The sequence below is a fragment of the Trichoderma reesei genome (assembly GCF_000167675.1).
Source record: "Trichoderma reesei QM6a unplaced genomic scaffold TRIREscaffold_16, whole genome shotgun sequence".
Taxonomy (NCBI): Eukaryota; Fungi; Ascomycota; class Sordariomycetes; order Hypocreales; family Hypocreaceae; genus Trichoderma; species Trichoderma reesei.
The window spans coordinates 180,346-208,158 of NW_006711163.1; the positions used below are offsets into that span (position 1 = coordinate 180,346).

The 27,813-nt window shown below is 53.5% G+C and overlaps 7 protein-coding genes across 7 annotated transcripts; 3 read left to right on the forward strand and 4 right to left on the reverse strand.

The window, feature by feature from the left end:
• Positions 1-1,861: 1,861 nt before the first annotated feature.
• Positions 1,862-2,205, reverse strand: TRIREDRAFT_109476 (uncharacterized protein; the record flags this gene model as incomplete). The annotated part of the gene is made up of 2 exons (XM_006967232.1): positions 1,862-2,121; positions 2,157-2,205. The coding sequence occupies 2 exons, from the start codon at positions 2,203-2,205 to the stop codon at positions 1,862-1,864; spliced, it is 309 nt and encodes a 102-aa protein (XP_006967294.1).
• Positions 2,206-8,035: 5,830 nt separating this feature from the next.
• Positions 8,036-9,620, forward strand: TRIREDRAFT_22830 (uncharacterized protein; the record flags this gene model as incomplete). Its single annotated transcript, XM_006967100.1, has 2 exons — positions 8,036-8,090; positions 8,881-9,620. 2 exons carry the CDS (start codon positions 8,036-8,038, stop codon positions 9,618-9,620), a joined length of 795 nt encoding a protein of 264 aa, XP_006967162.1.
• Positions 9,621-11,661: 2,041 nt separating this feature from the next.
• On the reverse strand, positions 11,662-13,112 carry TRIREDRAFT_109479 (uncharacterized protein; the record flags this gene model as incomplete). Its single annotated transcript, XM_006967233.1, has 5 exons — positions 11,662-11,845; positions 11,927-12,302; positions 12,380-12,535; positions 12,644-12,800; positions 12,912-13,112. The coding sequence occupies 5 exons, from the start codon at positions 13,110-13,112 to the stop codon at positions 11,662-11,664; spliced, it is 1,074 nt and encodes a 357-aa protein (XP_006967295.1).
• Positions 13,113-14,273: 1,161 nt separating this feature from the next.
• Positions 14,274-19,488, reverse strand: TRIREDRAFT_65607 (RGS-protein; the record flags this gene model as incomplete). Its single annotated transcript, XM_006967234.1, has 4 exons — positions 14,274-18,073; positions 18,586-19,047; positions 19,110-19,294; positions 19,346-19,488. The coding sequence occupies 4 exons, from the start codon at positions 19,486-19,488 to the stop codon at positions 14,274-14,276; spliced, it is 4,590 nt and encodes a 1,529-aa protein (XP_006967296.1).
• Positions 19,489-20,579: 1,091 nt separating this feature from the next.
• On the reverse strand, positions 20,580-21,781 carry TRIREDRAFT_122868 (homoserine dehydrogenase; the record flags this gene model as incomplete). Its single annotated transcript, XM_006967235.1, has 2 exons — positions 21,706-21,781; positions 20,580-21,640 (listed from the first exon to the last, which is right to left on the reverse strand). Exons 1-2 carry the CDS (start codon positions 21,740-21,742, stop codon positions 20,580-20,582), a joined length of 1,098 nt encoding a protein of 365 aa, XP_006967297.1. The 5' UTR covers positions 21,743-21,781.
• Positions 21,782-22,852: 1,071 nt separating this feature from the next.
• Positions 22,853-23,839, forward strand: TRIREDRAFT_30635 (uncharacterized protein; the record flags this gene model as incomplete). Its single annotated transcript, XM_006967112.2, has 1 exon — positions 22,853-23,839. A coding segment is annotated over one exon (987 nt), but the record flags the coding sequence as incomplete, so codon positions are not given.
• A 2,421-nt stretch (positions 23,840-26,260) lies between these two features.
• Positions 26,261-27,562, forward strand: TRIREDRAFT_65290 (uncharacterized protein; the record flags this gene model as incomplete). The annotated part of the gene is made up of 1 exon (XM_006967151.1): positions 26,261-27,562. A coding segment is annotated over one exon (1,302 nt), but the record flags the coding sequence as incomplete, so codon positions are not given.
• Positions 27,563-27,813: the final 251 nt, after the last annotated feature.

Consider the following 27,813-nt stretch of genomic DNA (forward strand, 5'->3'; position numbering starts at 1 on the left):
CAAATTGCCCCATGTCTAGCTCATCCTCTAGCCGCGCCGTTTCCGAGCAATTTCACGTTTCTTTTCCTTCGGCGGATCGCCATGGCCCCCTCCCCTGTCATCTTGCACTAGCAGTTATAAGAAACCAGGTATGTAGGAGGAGGAAGCATTTATCAACAGGAAAGAGAACAATTGCAATGCCACTTGTGTGCTCTCATAGCAATATCAGAAGCAAGAAATGAGAAACAAACGACTTGGGAATAACCTCAAAAGAACAGCACTCAGATCATTCCTGGGGTGTGCAACGTGGCCGCCAGAATTTCCCTTTTTAGACATTCCACATGGCCAAGGCAGCAGAACGTAACTCACCAGCAGGTCCCAGTCCGCACATCAATGCTACCCTACTATAATAATAACCCACGGCATGGCTGTGATACGAATGATGGCACTCAATCGAGAGGGGCTGCGAAGGGACTGGAGGGCGGGGAGGGGGCAGCAGCATGGGGTTGAGGATTTGCCGGAACTGACAGGCAAGTGGGTTCTTTCTTTTCCGCCTGCTGTCAAGGGGGCCAGCCTGGTCATACAGTATAGGTACATGTACAGTAGGTAAGAAGAAGAATAGCCTCTGTTGACCAGAGAGAGAAGCAGGCCCGTTTCATGGACAGTGAAAGCCGGCATTGCGAGCCGCGCTGCTTTGCACAGGGAGCAGCAGGTCTGGGGCTGATGATGGGGCGGCTGAGTACAAGTGAGGTATGTATGTATGTAGTAGGTTTCTGTTTATGTGCCCTGTCAGGGCGCGGGATAGAGTTGATGGCACCGTCGTCTTGGGGGGGGGCTCGTGCGTTTTCTTCGCATCGTCTTGCCCCCCCCCCCCCCCCCCCCCCGGCTGTGCTGATTCATCGACCGGCGTGGAGTGGGATGGGAGACAAAAGATGATGCGGGATGGGCTGCGGGAGATGGGAAAGGATGTGGGATAGCAGCTGCAACGGGGGTTCGGAGACGGCATGACCTTGACTGAGGAGGAGGTGGGAGACGGACAGATAGATGGACTGAACTGCGTACATGTACATACATACATACCCATTCGCTGGAGGCATTGCGCAGGGTAATGGACGGCGATGTGAATCCTTCCGGGAGGTCAAGAAGGCGAAGCAGAAAGAGAGAAATCAGCGCACCATCATCCAGGGCAGCAAGCAGACAGACAGACAGAGACTATTGCCGCTTTGTCATGTCCTGCAGATGGTGGTGATGCTATTTTCCTTCTGCTATTCCCAGGTCCTCTTCCTCTTCCTCCTCCTCCTCCTCCTCCCCCCTCCCCCCCTCTTTCACAACTGCAACGCCATCACACCCTCTCTCTTCCCACGAGGTTCTGCCCCAAATCCCACGTTGTTGCACGTTTCAGGGCAGCATTAGCGACACTCTGCCCTGGGCCTGTCCGTTGCTTCACGGCCGGCTTCTGCAGTTCGGTATTACATTGCAGATTTAGTATTGCGGCTACGGCTGCGGATATACGTTCTGCTAATACTACCCTATTTTTCTTTCTTTCTTTCTTCTTCTTTCTCTATTTTGCGCGCGCGAGTGTGTGTGTACGTGAGTGAGGTGGTGGTGTCTTACCACGCTCTACTCCTGGTCCTTCCCCTCTGTACCTTACATACACGCCTTTGAAGGAAGGGTTGCAGCCAGAGAGGAGCAACACTGAGCGAACCCCGTGTGCCTTTTTTTTCGTCTGCTCCATACGTCAAAGCTCTTGGGAAACGCGTGTTCATCCAAGGATTGAGTGAGGTTGGAGGGGGGGAAGGAAAGGGAGCGGACATGGGCGTCTCGTGGGATTTCCTTCCATTTCCCTGATTTTTTTTTTTTTTTTTTTTTTTTTTTTTTTTGTTTATTGCTTCGCTAGAGTTGCTTGTTTGAGAATCTCATGCAGCAAGCGCTGCGTGCCGCCGAATCTGCGGAGAGGCTGGGGGGCCGGATGGTGGTGTTGGAGTTGCTGTTGGGGGTCTTTGAAGCCATGATGGATGACTTGAGGGTTCATGTTCTCGCGCTGTGCAAGCCAGATGGCCACGAATTTGCCCTTGGCTGAATTTGTGCCCAGACGAGAGGACGAGGATATCCGTCGGGACCTGCTCGCATGATACACGTACTCTGGACATACATACATACATACATACCTTACATACGACTCGCCGTCTCGGACATTGCCTTACTCGGTACTCCGCTCAACTTCATGGTGGTTGACGCACGCTGCGCTCGATGCGGACGCAGCATGGACTCATCCCGGGATGACGGACGAGGGGCGTGTTGGGAGGAAGAAAGTGGGATGAAGTTGAGTGGGATTGGAACTCGACTCGGCGCCATCTCCAGTCCGTCTAACCCTCCTTCTGCCCACGATCCCCAAAGAAGAAGACGAAGAAGAAGAAGAAGCAGCGCGTCCAGATGAGCACAGGATGGACAAGAGAAGGAATGCGCGCAATGGCCTGCAACATCCCAGAGAAGGGCGTGCATGGGATGAAAACGTCTAGGCAGGACAAGGCAGCAGCAAGCAGCACAGCCATTTGACTGTGAACAGAAGGAAACATGACAGTGAGTTGACTACAGTGTTGCAGTATCACCACAGGCAAGCAAGGGGAGACGGAACGGGGCTTTGGTGGGACGATCTGCAGCTCGCGATCCTTCAGGCTCTTCGCCGATGTCACGCAGAGAAGGCGTGAATTTCTTGTTTGATAGGATTCCAGCGCCTTTTTTTTCTTCTTTTCCTGCGAAGGGCAATCGTCTAGAAGCGCAAGGAAGACAAAAGACGGGGCGGCGCGCGGGCTTTCGGGTGTAGAAAAAGCTGGATTGTGAGGATGCCGGAGGGATTTCAATGTTTCTGTTTCTGGCCTTGCGTATAGTAGTACCAGGTGCCGCCACCACCCAACCGGTTTTGTCTTTTTTTGGCTTCCTTCGTCCCATGTTCTCTCTATCCAAGCGAGGCGATGGAGGGGGGGCTTTGAGCTGAGGAATGGCGATACTACTACGAGGTGTAAGGCATTGATGTTGGATGTCCTCCTTCTCAGCCCTTTTGTGTTTTGGTCCGTGTCTTTTTTGTTTTGTTTTGGGTTGCATTGTGGAAGGTCGATGGAAGGTCTTTGGATGAACAGTGCAAAGCTGTGGAGGGTGGGAGTGAAGGATCATCTTCAAGGGAATCAAGCGGTGATTTATCACGGCAATTGCAAGTGGCAAGTCTCTCAGATGGTTGTGCGTAGCTGGACAGCAAAAACTGGGATCAAGTGAGTCTTGACTAGACCAAACATCCTGCAGAGCAGCAAGGAAAAGCCGAGCCGGCATTGTTGTTCTTTGCGCTTCCTTGTGCATCCATCTCGCGATCAAGCTGTCTGTCGATGTCTTATTGCCTTGGTGTGGCGTCTCAAGTGTTGCCCCATGCCACAAATCGCATGATGGTGCATGCAATGCCGAAGAACTTCATGTTGAGAACATACTATTACTTGTACTACACGTGCCGCTTTTTGGCGACAATGTCACTGCGGCCCATCATCATCATCATCAACAGGGGCATCGCATGTTTGCAGGGATTGCAACCAACGAGAGATAAAGCAAGAAACAAGAACGCATGGTTTTACATGTCATGAAGCAAAAAAAAAAGGGAGAGGAAGTCCGAAGAGAGACGGGGACGAATGGTGGCGGAAGGAATCCGAGGGAGGGGGGCGTGTATGTATGGCGGAGATGGTGCATCTGCAGCTTTTTGAAACGTTCAGGTACATGTAGTCGTAGAAGAAAAGAAAAAGATGCGATGCAGGATGAAGACGCAAGAGGTAGAGAGGTGTGTAGTAGTAGTAGAAGATGATGAGGAAGAGAGGCAGGGAATGGTGTTTTCGATGGTGCGTGTTACTATGATGATCAAAGAAGGAAAAGGCTGGGGGGGCAGATGGAGCGTCTCCAGTTGGATGGACATGGATGGGGTTGAGAACACGTGCGGATGAGGTTGCAAGGACAAGGGGTAGGATGGACGGGACAGGGGGGGCGGAGGAGGAGGAGGAGAAGAAGAAGAAGAAGAGGGGAGATGGGCCACGTTTTTTTAACGACTCGTGTAAGATGGTCGCCGATTGTGTCTGGTTTGAGTCGGGGTTTGCAAGACGTAGTAGATGGGGGTGGATGGATGCTCGATATGAGAGGCCAAGGAAATGATGGTTGTTTGATAGGGTTACATGGCTTGCGAGGAGTCAAAGTCGTTGAGGAACAAGGCGTGGGATACATATCCATCGTGAGGATTGGGGTGGGAGTTGAGAGACTTGCAGCCGGGGGTGTATGGCTTAGATTGAGGCTTGTAGTACATATTGTAGTAGCAGCGATGTATCGCATCGACGAGGGTCTTGTTCATCCGCATGGAGAAGGATCAGAGCCGGATGGAGTCGATGGAGTAGACGGAGCATGGAGAGACCGTTGACTACAGGGGGCCGGCTATACGATTTGCTGCATCTGGCCAGATGAGCAAGATACATTCAGGACGACGACTCGTATGTACAAAGACGTAAGGCCACACCACGATTCGCACACCTTGCCATGCCATGATCTTTGACCGGGATGCCCGCTTGGATTTACATGTACGGACAGGGGCCTAGAACAGTCAAGACTGTATTACCAGTTGACTAGAACAGCGTAGTGTACAGACAGAGGAGGGGAGGAGTAGGAGGAGGAGGAGGAGCTCGACGAGGGTTCGTAAATACATACTGTTAGCGCCGTAGGACTTGCTTCTGATCGACCGCCAGTGGACTCACCTTGCTTTTAACCCTGCTCTTGGTGATGCTTAAACATGACTGGCCCGTTTGTTCAATCCTTTTGCCCACGCGGCACGGCTTGCTCGGTATAGCTCGCGGAGGAAGTTTGAGAGTAGCTGCGCCTCCCACCGGCCCTCAAAAGTACGCGCGGATACGCCAGCGAGCCTTGAAAAAAGACTTATGCTTCCCGGATCCGTTTGCTGCTCAGAGTAGCTTCTTCTGGCTGTTATGACGTTTTGTTCCTTCATTTGCGTGGATTGTGATTCCCTCCGGTTTCGTCGGGGTTGGGATGGCAAGACAAGGCGATGGAACGTTTGAGCGTACATATCTTATCCTACATGTAGCTGCAAAGGTCGCTGTAGGGTGAACAACCCTACATACGAGTGCTGTGGACGGGGAGGCGTGAATGCATGCATGCATGTCATTGCATGATATCCCTTTCATGGGTGGCTTTTGGCTTTGCCACTGTGCGTATTGATCGTACATGCTGTCATGTCATTGAGTCTCGAACGTGGTGAATGTCGGTGATGGTTCGTAGAAGAGGAGTCGTATATCATGCATACTTGCGCAGACAGACACAAGGTGCGTATTTGCTTGCACCAAGGTGCCTACACGCAATATCCCCCGACCTACATCCTTCTTTGCCTCGGGTACTCGTAGATACTTGGGTAGATACAAGTCCCTACTCGTAGGTATGTAGTAGATATGAAATGTGATGTTGACAGGAGGTCTGTACTCATGTAGGGACGGGACGGCAATGTATGCGTGCATACGAGGAGCGACTACAGACGCACGGCTGCCGTTGCGGAAGTGGAATCGCCGGTGCGAGGCGAGGCGGCGTGGGGACGACGAGATGGGGAGCCTCTAGGGACTCTGCTCTGTTTCTGTCCGACTTCTGCGTCTGTAGCTTGCGTCTCTCTCTGCTGGTCTGGTCTGCTCTGCTGTCGTGTCCGTGTTGCTTGTGTTCTCTCTGTCGTCGTCGTCCTCCTCCTCCTCCGCATAATCTCTTGCTGCCCCGTGCGCTGTCCCAACGGCAAGGCACCGCGCCCTGCAATGCTACAGTCTTGCTGGTATGTAACTCCGGTGTAGCCTCGCACAACCAGATCCATGTGCATGATCTGTTCCATCCCAGGTGCTTGTCCGTCCCTTATACGCCACTTGGAATACAGGGACGTTGCATCCAGAGGCGCAACGAACGCCAGGCCATTGCGTCGATGCAGATAGAGACCCAGCATGGGATCGATAGAGACGAACCAGGAAGGGGGGAGGAGGGATTTCCAAGGTGTGGACACGCTTGGCAGGCCATCTTGTCTGCACATCCATGGCCTGCCCCTCGCTTTCGCCTCTCGTCGTCTCTTCACACTCCCTCCCTCCCTTGTCTGCATTATCTTGTTCCGTCTTGGTGACTCTTTGGGGGGGCGTCTGTTTGGTCTCTCTGCATTGTCGGTGCATCAGTGACCCTTGTTCTTGCTCTCTTCCTCCCCCCCTTCCTCTCTCTTTTCCTCGAGTGCTTCCTCTTCGAATTTTGCCCTCTTTTCCCCTTGCCATTCTCGGACTCTTCCCAACATTCTATTTGCCACCCGCATGAAAGGTGCCTGGCTGGCATCGGTGGTTTGTCGCGTGCACGTCCTTCCCGTCTCTGATATGTACTCAAATTGCCTCAATCCATCGTCTCCGATGGGATGATAGACAAGGCATGTCGAGGGAGCCGAGGGATCATCAAGGTGGCATTCTTCCAGGGCAGCAAGCAGCAGGAAGAAGCGGCAGTTGCATCTCGTTGCCAGGATTTGCAGCCTGTCCACACCTCTGGTAGGTACATGTAGTGAGTCCCCGGGGAACCGGGATAGAAATCGCTGGAGTCTTTCCCCTGTGTGAGGCGTCGCTGCCATGCGATATGCGGCAACTCAGTTGGATCCCCGGCGGGAGTGACGGCCCGGGACGGCGATCATTATGCCCGTCGGGGCAAAGAGAGATGCGACAAAGAGAGAGGATGCTTGTCAGGATGCTTGTTGGTTTATTTGTTTGTTTAGGGGAGGCATTTGCGAGCACACGAAAGAGACGCGCGCGTGTGAATCATGGAGTAACTTGGTAGGACTACCTAATAAGGGATGATATTGGGCAGATGCCACATTGGGAATAGCATCACGGATGACTTGAATCCGTGTCTACATGTAGGTAGGTATCTATAACAAGCAACAGAAGCAAGGCTCCAAGAGCAGGCTATGATAACGCCCGAGCAAGGCCGATGGTCGAGAGCTGAGGGCAGAGACGAAACATGATGGATAATGTTACCAGTCTCTGCCCGTTTATTATGCTGCGTCTCGCTGCCACACGAAATCAAACGCCCGGTTTGCGAGACAGTCCCGGCAAAAGCCATCTGCCGAGCCAAATCCTCCCGAGAAGCAAAGAGGAGATGCAGATGCAGACGGTCGGTGATCCTATAGTAATCGGCGTCCATTTTATTCACCACCATTACAAGTTGAAGAGAGCAAAGCACGACATCCAGGACACGCAGCACGACGCTCCCCATGATGGGACGCGGCCTTTAGCTATCTCCGTGGCAGAAGCACGTCTTTCGGGCGCCACAAGGAGCAAGACGTATGTATTATCGAGGGCTGATTCATCCGGATAGATGCGCCCTCAAACTAACCAGAATACGCAGAATAAGGTACGCAGAAGGGCAGAAATACGACACCATCAGCTTGATTGTCGTTGTTCCAAGCCGCAATACTCCTACCTAGTAGTAGTGTATACGCCGCCCGATGATTTAAGGCACCGTCTCTCTTTATCCTGATGTGTAATAATGCAGCAGCTCCAAATACCCCTCTTCCTGACAAATAAACCCGTAATAATCGTCCCCATTCATCTCCCATTCGCAAGACCTGCTCTGGATTACGTCGTGGTGAGATCTGGATAAGAAAAAAAGGGTGTTGGTGAAGAGGCCACAGAGGCAAATGAAGCTGCTGCTGCGTTAGTCAGGTAGGTTACCTATGAGGTAGTACCTTAGAAGTAGGCAGGTATTTAATAATCGAGAGAGGGCCGCTCTTTCTTCGAGTGTTTGCGCCTTGATACATGACGACATCGACGTTTCTTTCTCTCTCGTCTTTTTTTTTTTTTCATTCATCCTCAGTCGCATCTTCGTCGTCTCTCTGTTCGCAACAACCGCAACCGCAACCACAACCGCAACTACAACTCCAGCTACAGCTACTACAGCTCCTCTATACCTGTGTCGTCAGCGGACCGCCTGCACCACCTCCGATATCGCACCAGCACCAGCAGCACCAATGGCGCGTCCGACTGGCCTCATTGCCACAAAGGGCATCGAGCTCTTGACCTGGGGTAAGCACACAAACAAACAGTCTTACTTTGAAGCGCTGCCATCTGCTACACCCTTCTGAGCTCGGATTCGAGAGTACATTCATTCGTATTACCTCATCCTTATCTTGATTCCAATTGGACTGCACTTCCATCTGGCATCTCTGCAGATACGAGTCCATCCATACCTTGTTATGTATGGCATCTCGTCGGTTGGCTTCGGATATCCGTATACCCAGGGGACAAGTTCCTCTGCGGCTATGGCTATATTGGAGTGCGAGTAATGTGCAAATATGACTGGAAAAGGGTCACGGAGATCCCTCGAAGGCTCTTCATGATGCGAGTAAGCGAGCATTGAGGACGCATCCGAAGGCTGTCTACCGACAAGTCAAGGCTCGGCAGACAGCCATGCGGTTCGATGGCTTTCTCTTCTCTTGAGCAATTCAACCTTGGCAGTCCATTGTTGGCATCTTGGGGATCCTTCTTGGGCTTCTCATCTCGCCACGGTTATCGGCCGAGTGGTCGATGGCATCATATGCAAATTTTCCACTTGAAACCTTGTTTCGCCACGAAAAATCGCACGGTTCCTGCTAGATACAGGCCTCTAGTTGTTTGTATTTGGTCGCTTTCAACCCCCCCCCTTCCCATCCAGCGGCTATAGCACATCTGCATGCTTCTTCTCCGAGAGAGAGAGAGCATCCAACATTCTCCGAGAGATGGAAGATTCTCGTCCCCCATTAGCTCGCGTACACGCCCCCTCCCGCTCCTGAAGGATCATCTGTAACTGACCAGGGATTCTATCCGAGCTAAACAGGCACACCCAATGGCATCAAGGCCAGCATCCTGCTCGAGGAGCTCAAGGAGGCGTATGGGCTTGAGTACACGTACCAGGGCATCAACATCTCGCAGAACATCCAGAAGGAGCCGTGGTTCACTGCCATCAACCCCAATGGCCGCATCCCTGCCATTGTGGACCACAACAACAACGACCTGGCCGTCTTCGAGGGCAACGCCATCCTCGGGTACTTGGCACGGCGCTATGACACCAAGAACCTCTTTTCCTTCCCCGTTGACTCGGACGACTACACACGCGCCGACTCGTGGATCGGCTGGCAGCACGGAGGCATTGGCCCCATGCAGGGCCAGGCGAACCACTTTGTTCGCTTTACCAAGGAGAAGATCCCCTACGCCATCCAGCGCTACGTTGGCGAGACCGAACGCCTCTACGGCATCCTCGACTCCCGGCTGGCCGACCGTGACTACGTCGTTGGGCCGGGGCGCGGCAAGTACAGCATCGCAGACATTGCCCTGGTTGGCTGGGTCAACGGCCTCCCTTTTATCAGTGTCTCTCACGACCAGTTTCCCAACGTAAAGGCCTGGCTGCTCCGGCTTTGGGCCCGTCCTGCCGTGCAGAGAGGCTTCCATATCCCTTCGCCCCCCTTCTTTGACCCGAGACAAGGCCTGAATGCCGAACAGGCTGCTAGGATCGCCGAGGACAAGAAGATTGTCGATGCCGCCAAGGAACAGTATGGGTACAAGTACCAGTCTCCATAGAGGAAGATGCAAGATGCAAAAGATTGAATACACACGCACATGCGCTATTTGCTTCTCAAGCCAAGAAACCGTTGGCGGCTTCATATGTATTAACGGGATCCACACGAGTCTCTTTCGCTTTTAGGAGGCGTGAACCAAGAGGCGTGAACCAAGAGGCGTGAACCAAGAGGCGTGAACCAAGAGGCGTGAACCAAGAGGCGTAAACTCATGAGCCCTTGATAAGAGTCGTCGCATAACAACTGCCTGTTATGCTTGGCGCTGCATGTAATTCTCGTTATCTCCTAGCGTGCTTCAATCGAGGTGGACGGTTATCGACTTGATACCCGTTTGCTCCTTCGCAGCCGGCATTTGAAGGCTCGTCATCCAGACATGACCAGGGCTGGCCCAGGTAGAAAGAAGGAAGACAACCTCGTCACGTCACGTCACGTCTCGTCTCGTCTCCCCCTCCAAGCCTAGCAGATGCCTGATCTGAAGATTGCGCTAGGCGCATCGCAAACACCATCTGCCGGATTAGCGAGAAGAAAGAAGAGTGCCAACTCTGACCTGCAGTTTGTGTGTGCCCTTGTGTGTTTCCGGCCTCTTCCTTGTGCCTTGCAGTTTCGATCAAGGCAGGCGTGCGGGAGGCCTTGACTCTATAGCAGCTGCATCGTTGAAGTTGGGCATATCAGGATGATGTTGATGGTGAATGAGGAAGAAATGCTGAGGGCGAAGTTGAGTGGAGGAGGCGGCCTGGTTAGAGAGTGTCGTTTCGAATAAGGGGGCTAAGTTGATTGTTCGACGTCGTGAAGAAGGTGAAAACGAGCCACTTCGCATATATCAAAAGGCTATATATTCCCCTTTCAACCTTGATAACTTCGATTCTCGATATGAATCTAACTCTGTCCCATCAACCACATGCAACTCCCTCCCTCTCCGATCCGAACCAACTCAGAGAACCATGTATCACCACCACACACATTCGACTACAAGAATCGTCTTGAACAAAGCACCACTGGCTCATACAGTGAATCGAACCAGACGAAAAAAAAAAAAAAACGAATACAGTTACATTGCCCATGCCCATACGTACACGCGTACATACATACTTACATACAATCAACTCTTTCTCATACTTCGTACATACAAACACCCACCCACCATTTCCCTCCCCCCTGTATCTCTCACCCCAAATTCCATTCCTCGCCAACACCTCGTTCTCTCGTTCTCTCTCTCTCTCTCTTTTTTTAAGCCGTGGCAGATGTTCAAATCAAAAGAAAACAAAAAAAAAAAAAATCTCAACTGTCCCAAGCCTTCTTGCCACCCCTCCCACCCCTTTGGCTTAAAACCAACGCCTTTGACCCTGTGTGTGACCTTTGACGCCCTTTCCAACGACGGTCTTCTCCCGCCCGTCCAAGAGAAAGCTAGCAGGCGGATCCAGATCCGTGCCAGCAGTGGAACTGGGCAAGCTATCGCCAGGCGCATGCTCCGTCCTGCTGATGGCTCAAGATCCCTCCCTGAAGCACCACATCCCGCTCGCGGTTCGAGAGAAGACTCGCCTTGGATATGCAACCCGCTCCCGCTGATATACCCTTGCTTTTTTTTCCTGTCCTCCGTAGGAACAAGTGTAAAGAGAAGTAAGACAGGCGAAAAAAAAAAAAAAACATTATAGAAGGAAAACAAGAAAAATTAAACCCCATTGTAAAAACAAGGCACTGATCCCAGTGCATACATGATCCGCCTCGCCCTGGCTGAGAAAATGGTACATCCAAGGTCTAGATCTTGTCCAGGCCTCGCAGAGCACGACTCCCCGCCTCCTTCGCGGCATGCCGAGGCAAAGGACAATGTCGAGCGCCTCGGATCAAGATGGAAAGAAATATGCTGCGGGTATCAATAAGGCACAATACTTTTTGTCCGTCAACTGCTTCCTTTGCCGTCAAATATCATTTCGTGAAAAACCGTGGTCTAAAGTTCCGTGTGATTCTCTCCCACTCAGGGGAGCTCTTCGTATTCCCGAGTCCGCACGTCTCGTTTCTGTTCTCCCCTCTTCATTTTCTTCTGTCCTTTATAGAGCAGAGACACCGGCAGAGTTAGGGTCCACAACGTTGTCGGAAAGATTGATCAGAAGCTGAGCGAGGCATCTCTTAGTGGCCGCATCGTCACGGAGAACAGACGAGAACGTGGCGTCTCTCAAGGGTTCTGGAAGGCATTGACGGAGAGCTTCTCGCGCTCTGGCATTGTCGCTCAATCTACGTTGTTTTTGAGTCAGTAAAGGTCACTCTCGGCTGCATTTTTTTTCCTCTGTCTTCAATGTCTCTGGAAAGCCTTACCGAAGGAAGCATCTCACTACATGCTTCAGCAGGCGAGCCGTCTGGGATTCGACAAGCTGAGCAACCATATTGCTCAGGACAGTGCCGACCGCGTAGAATCGCTCGTACGTGGCGCAAATGTAGTTGAGGCCATTGTCATCCAACAGTATCTTCTGAACAATGAAGATGGCAACGGTCTTGCTGAGCTCCGATCCAGTCTCCATTATGCGAAGGCACAGCGGGATAATCTCGGTTGTGAGAAGGAAGTTGATCACCTCGGATGAGTCGTTCTTAACTAGGGCCCCGATGACGCCTAGGCTTGTCAGGCGGAGATACTCAAACGGTCGGGACTTGGACGTCGTATTCAGGAAAGGATAGAGGAAGAGAGGAATGTGCGCTGTCATGCGGTGCGTTAGCCATCCCTGGCCCTCTGCCAACGTTTATTAGAAGCATCTTCGATGACGGATGGCTCACCATTCAGAAACAGAGTGCGCGTGTCGTTGTGCGATGCCACGCACTGAAGGAGAGCCAGTGCATTGCACACTCGGTTCGATGCGGCCGCTGTGAGTTGCGAGGGATTGAGGAGTGTGTATACAGAGATGATTTCCTGCAGGAGAGAGGTCATGACGCCTACAAAGTGGCAGAGTCCTAATTAGCATCACCTTCATAATAACAGGAAAAGGTGCGAGGGAAGGGAAACAAGAGGGATAAAGCTCGGGAAAGAACGAGATTCCATACCGAAAGAGTGCCATAATATCAGAGCTAATTCGGGCACCTGTTCTCTCTTCTTGCTAAGCTCTAGAAGAGCCGCCTCCCTAGTGTTCTCGCTCAAAAGATCTGCAATATACGCCATCGTCCGCCGGTTGTCCTCCGAAATATTGTCATGTCCACCATCCTGCCCATGGGTAGCCGCAATGCTGTTGTTGACGTTCGCATGGCCACCCGGCATCCGTCCATAGTGAGGGGGCTGCTGCTGCTGCTGCTGCTGGGCCTGTTGCTGCTGGACCGCCTGTTGCTGCTGATGCTGCTGCTGTTGCTGAGCCTGCTGCTGGGCCTGTTGAGCCTGCTGCTGCTGCTGAGCCGCAGCCGCGGCCGCGGCGGCTTGGTGTGCGTGTTGCTGGTGATGGCCCGCCTGCTGGTGCATCCAGGCCGAGTCCGCCTGGGGATTGAACTGGTGGTGGCCGTAGACGTGCGCGGATGGCATCATCCTGGCGGTTTCGGGGGGTTCCCTAGCGGCCCGACAGTGGCTGGAGGGGGTTCGCAGGCTGCGAGGTTGGGCAGATGGAGCTGTCGCCTTGGCAGCAGCGCGGGATGGATATCGTGTTGCCAGAGGATTCTCCGCCGAGAGAATTCGTCGTCACCGTGTCTCGAAGCGAGCCAAGGGAGGGATGGTTGTCGAGCAGCTGGCGGCTAAAGGCCGGGATTGCGAGGCTGAAGCGTCCAGGCTATGGCGGGAAAGGCGAGGCGAGGCGAGGCGAGTGATTCTTCGTGGGCCCTCTGATCGCGAGTCTCGTTGGCGGTCGCTGGAGATGAGATGGCAGCGAGAAAGAGTGTCTGCCCGGGCGAAGGAGAGGCACAAATCAAGGCTGGATGTGGCTGTTGAAGGAAGCTGTGCTGGCTGATGCTAGTAGAGAATGGCTTAAGGTCAAGACAAACCCCCCACTGCGCCCAGGACGTGCGGGAGCCCACACGGATCGGGATTAACCAGGCTCCGACAGCTGCGTACCCAAGGTACCTAAGGTAGTATCTAATCGGTGAGGCTCTTCGCGGGCTGAACAAGACCGACGCTGTAGATCACGGATCTCTCATCCGAGTTCGATCCAATTGGCCAATGTCCAGGAAACCTGAGCACCAATACATATTCCTGATCTCTGCTAAGGGCGCTGCATTTCCAGGTGGTTCGTGCTTCATAGATCTACTAGTTACGCGGCATGGCAACCGTTGGGGTTGAGCCTTCAAATCACACCAGGTTCAAAACTAATAGAGAGGGAAGACGGCATCCAAGAGAAAAGATGTATCATATTCAGCGAGCTATGGTACGCATCAAGCCCTTTCTATTGCCAGGACGAGTGAAACGAGCCTGCGTCAATCACGAACAGCTTTTGCATATGCCTCCAGCCAGTCTTCTGAAGCATCACAGTCATACAAGGCTCATGCAAGGCTCTTATCAACTAGTTCTCAGAGAGCACGCTCAATGACTCTAGATAAACCGCAGCAAGGTTCAACAAGACAACAAAATCAGCAGAATACTGATGATATAAGGAAAAGAGCAAATAATGATTGAACTGAATGGGAAACGCCCACGCCATGCTTGTTAATGCTTCAAAATGTCAACCCCAGCGAATATAATGGATGCTCAGAGAACGCTTCAAGCCTCGTCAAAGAGGACCGACACAATTTCGTCGAGTATCGTAAACACAAGATGAGAACTGCAAGTCCGAGTTAGCAAGACATTGACCTTGACACAAGACGAAAGCGGATTAGACGGATTCTCGTACTTGAGCCTCGAATTGTTAAACGTTGCAAAGAGGCGTCGGCTTGCCGCCTGAGCATTGACTCGTCCTACAACGTTTCCCGCCAAGTCCGGCACCAGCGTTGCCAGCATCAGGCTGGCTTCAGTTCGCGTCTTCTTCTTCTCTGCAGCGCTGCGTGGCTTCCGATCCCGAGCCAGCTCGTCGTCCGGCCACAGTGCGCTGCGTAGCAAGCCCATATACCGAAGCAGCGACTCTTCCTGCACCGCCATCTTGATGTTTTCTCTCACTCTTCGTTCAATGGTTCCGCCAAGCAGCTGCTGCAGCACCACCACAACAGCCCTTCCCCGCAGCCAGTTGTTCCCCTTGTTGAGCTCAAACACTTCGAGGAATATGTCGCAAATGGGCTTGATGAACGGCTCCATCTCCTTGTTCTCAAAGGCGTCCAGCTCCGCCTCAGCCTCCGCGGCAGGGAATGTTTCTTCCCCGGTATTGAGCGGCATCGTGTTGAGCTGGTTGGTTGCCGCCGCAATGAGGTTCTGCCCCGCGACCGAGATCTGATCGAGCACCGGGATGTTGCCGAGAATGTCCTCCATGCCGTCAGCCACCGAGTCGTACAGACGAGTCATCATGTCCTTCTTGTTCTCCCGGTCCATCGGGTCCGCGCCTGGCGCGATGGCACTCTGTGATAGAAATGCTCGCAGCTCACGGCTACGGCACACCTCGGGCAGAAGCAGGAGCTCCCGCAGGTACTTCTCCAGTGCTGCACGTCTTTTGCGGAGGAAATCGCTCTGGAATTTCATCACCACACGGCGGCGGGGGAAATCGAGGTTGCGTACGGAGGGATATCTCGAGCGCAGCTTTTGGTGCAGTTCGTGAAACTCGCTATATCGTCTCATCACGGCCCAGGACGACGCCGGCATCTGTTCACCCGCGTTCCTCTGGACTTCGATGACATACAGAGCAAATTCCCGACCATCATCCTCTCGCCCCACCTGGATCGATTTGATCCTGATTTCTGACCGTCCGTAGAGACTGTTATCGCTCTCCTGTATCACGTATTGTTGTCGCTGCAATTCTTTCCGTCGGATCTCCCTTTGCAGACTCATCTTTGACTTTTTCAGGATCCGCAACTCCGCTGCATTGTTTGTGAGCTCTGCCTTTTTCGTCAAGGATTCTATGACCGCCTCTTGTGCCACCAAGCGATCAATGTCGTTTGTCAGCGCAGTAATGGCCTCCGCCAATCCGAGGTCCCCTGGGGCGGCTTCGTGTATCTCATCATCCTCGTCGGATTGACCATCTTCATCGACATCGTCACTGCCCTCTGGGAGATACTTGTCCTCGTCCCCAAAGAGGTCATCGTCAACAAAGACGCCGATTCGAGAGGCGGCGCTTACCAGCCCCAATGACGATAGAGTAGGCTTACCAGCCTCTTTTGTCGTAGGCTGAGGTCTACCAGCATCAAACGAACCTCGGTTAGAGTCATTATCGTTACCAAAAAGGCTCGACGTGTTGTCTTCGGTATCAAATAGAGAGGCTCGGAGGTCCTCGGCAGTCTGCGGCCTGTCGTGCTCCAAGATGTCCGTCAATGCTTGCTCTACCGCTTGCACAACTTGCTTATCGGGTGTCTGCTGCCTCGACAGACCCTGGTCCAAGCTCTGCACTGAATCCATCATTCCGTAATTGTCCAGATCATCGTCGTCAAAAAGAGGGTTCGCAGGTCGATCGTCGTCGAGCGACCTCCTTGAGGCGGTAAGCGAATCCGAGCCACTGCCGTTCGCATGCGCAGATCTGAGATCAGAGATGGAACCAGAGAGTCGTCTAGATGGGCCGGCTGGCAGCGGAGCAAATCGTGCCGTGGGTTTGGGCTTGGACTGATATGAATGACTTCTGCCTGACGTTGAAGGATTCTGGTGAGAAGGGGGAGGTGGTGACATGGCAGCACGCGACATCTCCTGCGATGCCAGGCATTTGTAGTACAAGTCTGATTTTTTGAACCCCTCAAAGTATCGAGAGCGCATCGTTTCCAAGACTGCACTCTGCGCTCTGAGGATGGCTCTTCTGGCCTTGTAGTATTCTGCGGGTGTGGCAGATACCCCGGCTTGGAGAAATTCTTTGACAGCTTTTTTGGCCGACTCCGGGACGTTGAGTTCCGGCTTCGAGAGATATGCTTGGTGGATTTGAAGCAAGTCCAGGCGGTCCGAGTCTGTCCACATGGGCAATGTGGAAGGGAGCTCGTCGTCTTGGCCGTCATCTTCCAGCGGGTTGCGAAAGCCATCGACGACGAGCCAAAACTGCACCAGAGGCATCAAACGCTGGCGGTCCATGTATTCCATAAAGTATGATAAACCTGCCGGATCCCGTAACAATTCTACGAGAGAGGCGTTTTCGAGCTTCGAGGTAGAGCTGGGCGCTGCAGAAGGAGGTGGCAGAGGAGCATGACGGTTGCCTCCCGCCGCTAGGTGATGTACTCTCTCATCCAGCAGTCGCTTTCCCATTTCGAGCCGGCGCAGATAGACTGGATCCTGGTTTTCCTGTAAGGAATCGCGTTTGAGTTGGCTGGCCACTTCGCTGCGAAATCTCCGTGCGTCAGAGAGGTTAGCGACCCTGCGGATGGCGCGAATGAACTTTTCGAATTTGCGCTCATTGTCTCCAGGAGCTAGCCGCGGTGCCACGGCTTGCTTGTTGGACTTTGGGGTAGGAGATGCATGTTGGTCCAGTGCAGCCCTGAGCTTGCGAACGGTAGATCTATCTTGGAGCATTGAGCGGCCCAGGTTTTCGATCAACTGATTCCATGTGTCAGGATCGCCTAACAACTGGACGACAGGGAATAAGACTGCACAGCCTACAATCTCCCGCACGACGATGGAGACGGCCCGGCTGGAGAGCAGCTTTTTCGGCAGAAGTCTAGGTAGGAGCCGTTCGACCAACGACCGTAGATAATCCTGCTGCACCATCTTGGTGTCCGGAAACGAGAGCGAAGCAGCGGGATGTAGCTTGCCATCTCTGAACTTGGACGCAATGGCAAGATCAAGCTCCTCAGACTCCGTGACTGATCGATTCAGCTTTCTTCCCCGCACTGATTTCTCGGCCTCGTAGAAGTCGTGGAAGTGGGCCGTCAGAATGGGCACAAAGCGGCTCGTGACGACGTCAGCGAGGTCTTTATTGCGCAGCGAATCGACCAGGCTGAGGAGTGCCTGTCGGATGGCCTTGTCCACCTCGTTTTCGAATATCGGGTTTTGGCTGATGTGAGAGTACCACGAGCGGACAAAGTCGCGGAGAATCAGCTCCAGGAGCTCGTCGAGAGCTCGAGACGCCTGGGGGAAGCTGGGGTCGATGGGGTCCCGGTGGTACGCCTGTCGTTGTCGCAGTGCTTCTGCTTCGGCGTTCCATCTCTGCGAGCTCAGAAAGGAGACTCTGGGTGGTTGTGCATGTCGATCGCTGTGAGGATGCTGTGTGGTCAGGACGAGAGCCGCGATAAGCGAGAGCAAGCTGATGACGATGCCGCCCACGAAGGCATATCCCACCCAGCGCAGCGCCGAGAAGCAGCTGACGGCGTAGCCCCAGGCAATGAAGTAGGCCACTGCAGCAAGCACTGCATCTCTTCGCTTCAGGGCCATAGTCTCCTGCTGAGCATCATTGTTGAAAGACGCGGTGAGCGAGGAAGCGGCGGCGGCATGTAGGTAGTCGTATGGGGCTGGAGCTTTGCGACTGCGATGCTCCAAGCGGGTGCTGTTGCAACCCCCCCAGTCGTTATCGATTAGCGGCCGGCCCACCATTACGTAGGCACTTACCCAGTAGTACTAGTAGTAGCGACCTGCAAGCACTCCATTTGGGCTCAACAGCAGGAACTGAAGAAGTACATTACCTAAGGCGCCCTGAATGCATGAACAGCTGACAGCAGGCCAGACACACGATTGGTACATAACAGAATGCATGATGCCACTTCACATGAAGTCAACTGCGGCTGCTCATGAATTCTTAACTGATTTCTTCTGAAATGTTCACAAATGGCGTGAAGCTCCCCGGGAATGCACCAAACAAGTACAGGATATGATGCGCAATTGTGTGCTAATGTACTACTATTCACATCGCCCGTCCTCCCTGGGTCATCATCTGGAAAGATGAATTCGCCCAACAGAGTACCTATGCGACTTATCATTTGATCCGCCTCATACATGTCCAGTTACCACGGAGGATCTTCCAAACGGCGGAATAGGGCTACGAATTTGAGCCCCTTGTTCCGCTCCACCTTCTTGCCCTCCTCCGTCTCGCTCAGCATAATCTTGACGCACTCGTCGCTCTCCTCCTCCTCCTTGCTAACACGCTCAAAGGAAGGGTGGGCATCGAGATGCTCCACCATCCACTCGTGCAGCGCCTCGACGTCGGTGATTGTATAGATGATGCCTCCAGGACGTAGAGCGTAGGCGTATTCGGAGTTGAGGGTTGTTGAGACAATCCGTGCCTTGTGCTTTTTCGTCTTGAAGTGCGGATCCGGAAAGCATATGAATATCTTGCTCAGCTGGCTTTTCTTGAAGAAGTTGGGCAGGAATTTCATCGTGTTTGCGCGTATGCAAGCTGCATTTTGATATAGCTTGTCGGCGTTTTGTGCGCGCAACGCCCATATTCTTTCCTGCACAAACTGTGTAACTGTAGTACGGATCTCAAGACCTACACGGCGTTAGTCGACAATCTATGTTACTTCAATGCATGTAGAGGCGGTATTGGCGCACCAAGAATGAGTTTGTCCGGTAGAACCGGAGCGAGGCCGACCAGCAGACCTCCAAAGCCACATCCAATGTCAACAACCTCAACATCCTGCTTCATCCGTGGAGGCTTAGACTCCTCCCTCGGCGCCTCTTCATCCACGAAAGCCGGGTAATATGATGACCAGTCCATCTGCTCGGGCGAAATTGGGCTGTCAAGAAGTTAGCATACGCACATGCGATCCTCGTCAACGCACACTCACTATTCTAATAGATGGTCTGAGAAAGGATTTGCATGAGCTCGTTGGCGATAGAGCTTTTTCCGGGGCAGCAAGACGACGCCATCCTGGCCTCTTCTCTCTCTAAATTGATCTCGCCTGACTTTCTTATTGCGTTGATTTCCCATTGTATTTTTGTAGCCTCTTTGGCAATACTTCTGAGTGAGCTTGGAGGGACAGACAAGTGATGATGAGAAGTCAATATCTGACCTGGCGACTGAGGAAAGGTTTGGCATGACAAAACAGGAAAGCGGTCAGCTGCACAGAGTAGGGAGCATGCGCTTGATGGCACAAACCTTGATTGGGATTAGCGGCAATGCTACCCACCCAAACAGCTTCAGCTCCATCAGGTACCAGAGACTGCGGTATGGCACCAGTATCGTCTGTCCAGAACTGAGACGTTTTCGTATCAACAACTCCCGGCGAGCACGCAACGGTCGATTGATCACGAATGTCAGCTCACTGGCAATCTGAGGTAATCGCCCTCTAGCGTGGCGGGATCAAGTGGTGAGACCGGAGCTGCTGGAAGCTGTCCGGGACGAGGCCTCAAGTACCGAGTACAAAACGTCGCAAATCACTGGAGGGCTCCGTTCCCACCCCTGGACATCGCGACAGCACCTTGCGCAGACCAGCCCGAAAATTACCAGCTAGCAGCACTTGAGACAGCTCCTGAGCTTGTATACCTTACCTTATGTTCACTTTCTTTGTCTTTGCTGTCGCCGCGGGCAAGCAAGGGCCTCCCTCTTCTGTTCACCACCACGATTGATTCCTCAATAGCTCTGCGCCATGTCTGTTTTACTCTGGGATGCCTCTGGCTTCTTCGCATTTCTCTCGTTTCCCGGTTCTGCGTTTCTCGTCAACACGATATCGTGGATCAGCGTGAGTGCTGGACTGGACGTCTCTGCTTCTCTTCTTGCTCTGACCCTCTGGAATAGCTGGCTTTGGGCCTCTTCTTCAGTGTCCCTTTTGTGCTTTGCGTCATTTTCGACATTGTGCTATGGATCTGGAGAACGTACTGCATCTCGACGCAAGAGGCGCAAATCTCTGCGACAGCCGACACAATGGCAGCGAGCGTCGACACGAAGACGGCGACTACCATTTCCGACCATCACGATCTGCGAGCGAGAAGACGATAAGCGACCGAAAGTTCTTCGATTAGGCGTCTCTTTCTTGCATTGGACATATTCTTGACAAAGCACAAAGATATCTCGGATACTCTCTAAGCGATTTGCGAAAGCACCTTGATAAGGTCTCCCGTCACACCCATAGCCGTCACCTCTCCGCCAGCACCCGCGCCCTGAATGATCAAAGGATTGCTACCATAGCGCTCAGTATAGAAGCTGATGATGTTGTCGCTGCCCTTGAGGGAGGCAATGGGGTGCGAGCGGTCGAATTGCTCCAATCCAACCTTGACCTGCTGAGTAGCGACGTCAATGCTGCCAACGAATCGGACAACCTTTCCAGCCTTTTCCGCAGCAGCTTTGGTGTCTTCCATCTGCTGGTCGAAAGCGGGCAGCTTGTCGAGAAACTCATCTCCGCTCGAACAAGCCTCGAGCTCCTTTGGAATAAGGCTCTGAACAGGAAAAGACGTCGGCGATTCGACGGGCAGACCTGCCAGGCGGGCCAAAATAGTCAGCTTACGGGCAACGTCGAGGCCGTTCAGGTCATCTCTCGGATCCGGCTCGGTATAGCCGAGGGCCTTTGCCTTCTTCACTTCCTCCGACCACTTGCCACCCTGACCCTCAGTAGGCGCAAAGGAATTGAAGAGGAACGACATAGTTCCACTGAAGACACCCTCAATCTTGGTGACCTTGTCTCCAGTCTCAACCAGATCCTTCAATGTGGAAATAACTGGCAAACCAGCGCCGACTGACGACTCGTGGTACACCTTGGCGCCCGAGGTTGCTGCAGCTGTGAAGATATCTTGCCAGAGCTTGTACGAGCCGGAAAAGGCTTTCTTGTTGGGAGTCACGATGCTGAGGCCTCGGCTCAAGGCCAGAGGATAGGCATCGGCAACATCCTGGGAACTTGTGTTGTCGATCAAGACCACCTTTGCCGGGGCGGCGGCCAGATAGTCAATCACCTGCGGCAGAGGAGGAGGTGCCTGTGTAGAGGCGGCGAGGCTTTCGGTGACGCCTTCGATGCTCACGGGGGTGTAGTCGACGTTGTACAGAGCCTTGCGACTTGTCGAGATGTAGCAGAGGCTCAGCTTGGGAGACGGCCTGCGAGAAGCGAGGCCTTGCAGCTGGTTGAGGAAGCATTTGCCGACGCCACCAGCGCCTAATGTACAACCATTGGTTAGTCTGAATTGATCGAATGATTGAGCGTCTCATAGGAGCATGTACCAATGACGGCGATGTAAACCTGGTTGACGGCAGCCATTTTGTATTTGATGGCGGACGAATTGCTGCGAAAAGAGCTCGAGGATGAAGATGATGGGTTTCAGGTCCGATAGCGGGGTGGTGTGCTTGATGGTGGGGTTCGCAGAGCTTATGCTGAAGCTAGCACAGGCCAGTGGACCAACTTGAACATGATGGGCGCCGCATCACTTCAATTGTACGCTGACGAGTTCCGTGTGGTTGTACAAAGTGGTTGCAAGCCATCACGGAGTTTGGTATGTGACGCGTTGGTGCATGAAATCTTGGTGCTGCTGAGCCTTGGGGTAAGCACGGGGTATACGACTCAAGGCAGTCAAGCCCATATTCTCATGATATGTCGTCTCGGCGCTTCTGAGCCCCTCCTAGCCCATCTCTAGACACCAATGATGAAGAATCGCCAATAGACAAAAAGAACCTTCCTCTTTCTCGTGGAGCAGCCAAAGATACAGCCGGCAGTTTGAAAGGAGAGCAAAAAGATTGGAGAATAAGGGATTTGAACCCCTGACCTTTTACAGACCTGCATCCAGACCGAACAAATGCAAAGCAAACGTGATACCCCTACACCAATTCCCCGAATCCTGAATTTGGGCCAGACCTCATCTGATTTATAGGGCTTGAGGCAAGCTTGGAGCTACATGACCCAGCGTCGATTCCGTGCTTCTGGGCACAATGGTTGAACTCGCTTGATCTTCTAGGTACTCTTGCAATCAATGAATATAGATCCAGATAGAATCATGAAATTCTAGGTAATTGGGCAGCATTGCGGAGATCTCGTGCCTGGCAACCTGGGTACAGTTGGGTTGTATCGTAACTCGTGCTGGAGAACCGTTCACGAAGAACGTGCTTAGTCATCGGAGAGGGCAGTGACGTCCGGCTTGTCAGTAACACGGAGGCCAATATCAAACTTTATACTTCTTGACGCGAAACCGAAGCAGGTATTCACCCAGCTCAGGACATCATTGTTGGTCTCCACGCGATTCTTCCAGCTCTTTGGTCTTTCTATTCTTCTCTCTTGAAGAGGATATTACCGATCTGAGGGTAATAAAGTCGACTTGGAAGGTGCACGCCAAGAAGCTCACGCAGATACGGAGAGAGAAGAAAGCTCAACATGCCCCAAGATCCAGATCTTTACGGCCAGAGGCCGCAAAAGCGGCACAAACGAGAGGCCATCTCTTCCTCATTGGATTTTACAGCACAGCTCACGTCGCTTATATCAAATTCCGCCGCCCAGGGATCAACGTCAACGACTTCTGGGCGCCCGAGACCCTCTAAACAGGCCAAGGACGACATATTCCGCAGCACGAGCAAGTCAAAAAAGACACCGACTAGCAACAAGGAGAATGACGCCAAGTCAGAAAAGCTGGTGCTCAAAGAAGTGGCTGGGACGGAGGACGAGATGCGGGAGCTTGAGCGCGCAAAGCGCAAAATGGAGAGCAAGGCACGGCTCTACGCCGCGATGAAGCGCGGAGACTACGTGCCCAAGGAGAACGAGGCGGCGCCGTTGGTGGACTTTGACCGCAAGTGGGCTGAGACGACGGAGGGCAAAGACGACTACGAGACGTCCAGCTCGGACGAGGACGCGAATGGCAGCGGCGACGACGAGATTGTGGAATACGAGGACGAATTTGGACGTACGCGGCGAACCACGCGGGCGGAAAAGGAAAAGATGGAGCGTCGCATACGGCGAGGGCTGCTGGGCGCCGAGGAGCTGGAGCGCATGTCCGCCCGGCCAAGCGCTCCGAGCAAGCTCATCTACGGCGACGCGATCCAGGCCATGGCGTTTGTGCCGGATGACCCGGACAAGATGGAGGAGCTGGCGCGCAAGCGGGACAGGAGCGCGACGCCGCCCGAGATGAAGCACTACGACGCCGACCACGAGATCCGGACCAAGGGCGTCGGGTTCTACAAGTTCAGCAAGGACGAGGAGACGCGGACGCAGGAAATGAAGTCGCTGGAAGAGGAGAGGCTTAGGACCGAGGAGCTTCGCAAGCAGCGCGAGGAGCAGCGGGCTGCGCGACGGCGCGAAATCGAGCAGCGCCGCAAGGACATGGGAGAGAGGCGGGCGAAGCGCCAGGCCGACGACTTCCTGGAAGGACTATGAAACGAGAAGGCCCTACAGGACCTACTATACCTGTACAGAGGGCAGTCGGCGATAGGGACACTGCGGAGTGCGGAATAGCAGGACTTCGTATATTCTGCCAAACGCTCGGTCGCATTCGCTCCAGGACTCAATGCTTATGCCCGGCGGTTCTGCATTGCGACTTTGTTCGAACCAGAGCTGCCCACCACTTGAGCGGCTTGCACGACAGAATCAGGCACGTCCAACCAGAATGTCCGGGCCATGCGATAGCTTTGAAAGCAGCACGCCTTGGCTTCAGCCACGCGGCTCAATACCCTCCACCGCGGGCTGGTAATAGCGGCAGAAGAGGCCTTTTCTGGTCATTTTTCCCATGATACTGTCCTTTGGGAAAGCCCCTCGTCCAGCCCTGCCTTCTTGATTGGTTGCGGCTGAATTGGATGGCAGACGGGTTGCAGTGAGCCAATAGGAGGACTTCATGGTGCCCGCGACGAATCGACAGAAGGACGAAAACGAAGGACATCGTGTCCTGTTTCCAGCAGCAAAGAGACAGGAAGAAGATACACGTCGCATCCACGCAGCATGTTGACTGCCTTATCCAGTCCACGTAAGGAAGAAGCGCCACCAGGGTCTACTGTAGAGATGGCCAGGCATGTCGTCGTATTGTCATCGTATAACAGCCAGGAACAAGAGGACATTCCAACCAGCCGCACAGTTGGCGGACGGGACAATCCGTACGGAGTAATTTCAGATGAGGCCTTTTGCGGGCGGTTCCTCCATGTGACGGCCAGCTTCCCTTTGATTGAGCGTGCAAAGCTTGTTTGGGTCGTGTGCGCCGTCGTCACTTGCTTGCGTGCGCTTTCTGCTCGGCCATTCACCAGCGTGTGCAAGGCTACGGGTGCAGAGCATGTGCTTCACGGGCTTCGACGGGCTCCGAAGGGCTGCATTGGCACGAAAGGAGGATCCTCCATTGTCCGGGGTTTGCGCCGTGAAGCCGGTTGTTGGTAGTAGTAGTGCGCTGCGTCTTCCTCGAACGGGCAGGCGAGCATACATACTCATAGTCTGTCAGGAGTCTTGCTTACTGAAGCTCGGGGCGACTTTAACGACCGGACATGTTCGTATCACTAGGAAACTGCATCACTGTGCTCGTTCATTACTCAGTTATCTTTGGGGCCGAGTTCCAGCTGCAGCGGGTAAAATGAGACCTGTGTCTGCGCCTCAGTGTTGGGCATCCAGACGGGCTGTCCCCATGTCGGCGTGAAATTACAAGCCATCGTCGGTAAGACGACGCGTGTAACGTGTGGTGAAGCTGAAACTGATGTGGTTGACGTGTTCTCATGCCGAGATGCTGTCTCAACCAAGCATCGCCGCGCAGGAGCAATATACTTGGCCGGCGTGCAGGATGACGAGTGATACTGTGCAGCAAGGCTTGGTCCGGGATGGGGCACTTGTGAGGAGGAGGATTTGCACCTTGCTTGGTCTGGGGGGGCTAATCGAGGCTAGAGGCTGGTAGCGAGAGCAGAAGATGGATTGCTAATCCACCCAAAACACCAAAGAATTATCCAGTATGGAGTATTCGATTCGATAGCCAACCAACGTTGCACTTGCTCCCTTTCCCTATCTGTTCCTTTTTTGCGCAATGCCCCCGCAAGCGCTCACAAGTGAACGGAGTTGTTGATGTTGTTGATACTACGATGGCCTTCTTCTCCGTCTTCTCATTCCTGTAGCTGACTTGTACACAATCGCCCTGTCTATTCCTCAACCGACTGCCGGCACGACGGCATCGTGATGCCCCAGGTTGAGGCGTTGGGAGGAGTTTGTGGTGCACCGTGTCGGCGGCACTGTGACGCTCCTCGCCGTAATCAATTTGGATCGGCTGGGGAAAGTCGCCAAAGGGCCTGGGTGGCACCGACTGGGGCTGGCGCTCTCGCGGCCAGGCCTGAAGCGGCATGGCGCTGAAAAGTGTGACTCACCGGCGGGGCCACAACGGCTGGCAAGGGCGCGCTTCTGGCTTGCCAATCGCTGCAGCGCCTACGACGCCCGAGTACACGGCTGCTAGTGGTCCGCCCAGCGGGTGCCTAACAGCCTGACGCGCTGCCTGGCGCCGGTGCGTGTTAGGGCTGCGCAAGCCTCCAGAGCCCTGGCCTTGTACCGCTGGCCGGGTACGTACCCGGTCGTGCGCGACCACCAAAAAGTTGCTGCCTGAGAAATACATAACAAGCCATGGCCACGCCTTTTCTTTTGTCCCCTTCTTTTTTTTTTCTCTTCTCCTCCACCCCCAAACGTCCCTTTCATACAAGACAAACAGCGTTAGAAGCCTCAGGCTGCCTTCAAGATGATTTAAACAAACCTCTTTAGAGCGTTTCTTCCCCCTCCGTCAAAATTCAGTCCCAGGACATTAACAACATTCTCCCCACTCAATCTTCTCGTTCAGCTCACCATTCGGTCGACCTGAACTTCAGCCCTGCTTTGAATAGCATCAGCACGAGTTCTCTCCTCAACGCCAACATTTCCTCTCAAGACTTTCAAGTCTTCACCACGGATTCCCAGTCAACATGGCTTCCCAACTCAGCTTCCGCCCTGCCGGCACCATCCGAGCATCTGTCCCTGAACCCCGTCGAGAATCCCCAGCAGGACTTTGTTCTGTTCGACAACCCGCCGCCTCGTCAACATCATAATAGTCGCATTGCAGTACCTAGCCAACGTCGTCACTCTTGTCACTCCCGTCGCGAGAAGCACGCTTCACCCGCAGTCCAGAACCAACGAGTGGCCCAGATTCTCCAGGCTATCGGGCACCCAGCATTGTCTTCTGCATACGGCAATCGTTTATCGAATCAGTTCTACGCATCCTCGGCTCCACCCTCAACTGTCTCCTTGAATCGGTCTTCTCGCAGTGCACGGCCACCAGTACCCTTGTTTCCATCCGACACTGGTAACCTGACACAAGCCGCCAAGATGATGAACGCTGCAGGTTCGTGCCACTCTTCGAACTCGTCTCCTCCTGATCACCCTTGCTCATACCCCTCAACAGATGTCGATTTGGACGACTTCACCGTCTTTGAAGGAGGTGCCTCCACGGCCTTCTCTTCTCCGGCTGTCGCTTCCAGCTTCGACTTCAGCAGCGGCGCCTCGAGCGCAGCTTCAAACCTTGGCACTGTGTCTCCCCAGGACCTTCTGGTCCAGGAGCCCTTCATGTCGGCGCCCAACTCTGCGGCCCTGACTGCCTTGACGTCTCCTTCGCTGTACAATGGCAGTCCCGACTTCGATTCCTTTGACGTCTCTCCCAACTTTGGCACTGCTGAATTTGACAACGGTCCTAGCGACCCCTGGTATCCTTTGTTCCCTTCTGCGGACACGGTCCCTCACGAGCTTGTCAACCCAAGCGAGTCTCCCGTCCAGAAGCCTTTGGAATCAGAGCCCATGTACCGATCGTCTTCTTCAGGCAGTGGCAGTGGCAGCGGCAAGAAGAAGCCTGCGAGTGGTTCGCCCACGAGCGGCACTCGCCACTCTTCCGTCTCCGGTGTCAACTCTCGCCGCCGAGACAAGCCCCTGCCCCCCATCATTGTTGAAGACGCCAACGACACAGTGGCCATGAAGCGAGCCCGCAATACCTTGGCTGCTCGAAAGTCGCGTGAGCGAAAGGCTCAGCGATTCGAAGAGCTGGAGGACCGTATTGCGAAGCTCGAGGCCGAGCGTGATCACTGGAAGAGGATTGCACTGTCGCAATCTGGTGTTTTGACGGAGTAAAAGCATTTGTTCTCGAGACGGAAGTTGTCTCACTTTCCTTTTCGCTATATTGTTTGACTAAAACGGTTTCCGGGGGAAGATTGTTTGCGTGTATATCATCACCAATGTGGTGCATTGTTTCTTTCCTTAATTCCAAGCTCTTCAATGCTCATTTGACTTGACTACCTGCCTGCGGTTCAATGTTCTATGATGCTTCTGAAACTACCTAAGCGCCTACACCAACATGGTCACATTGGCGGGGATATCAAGTC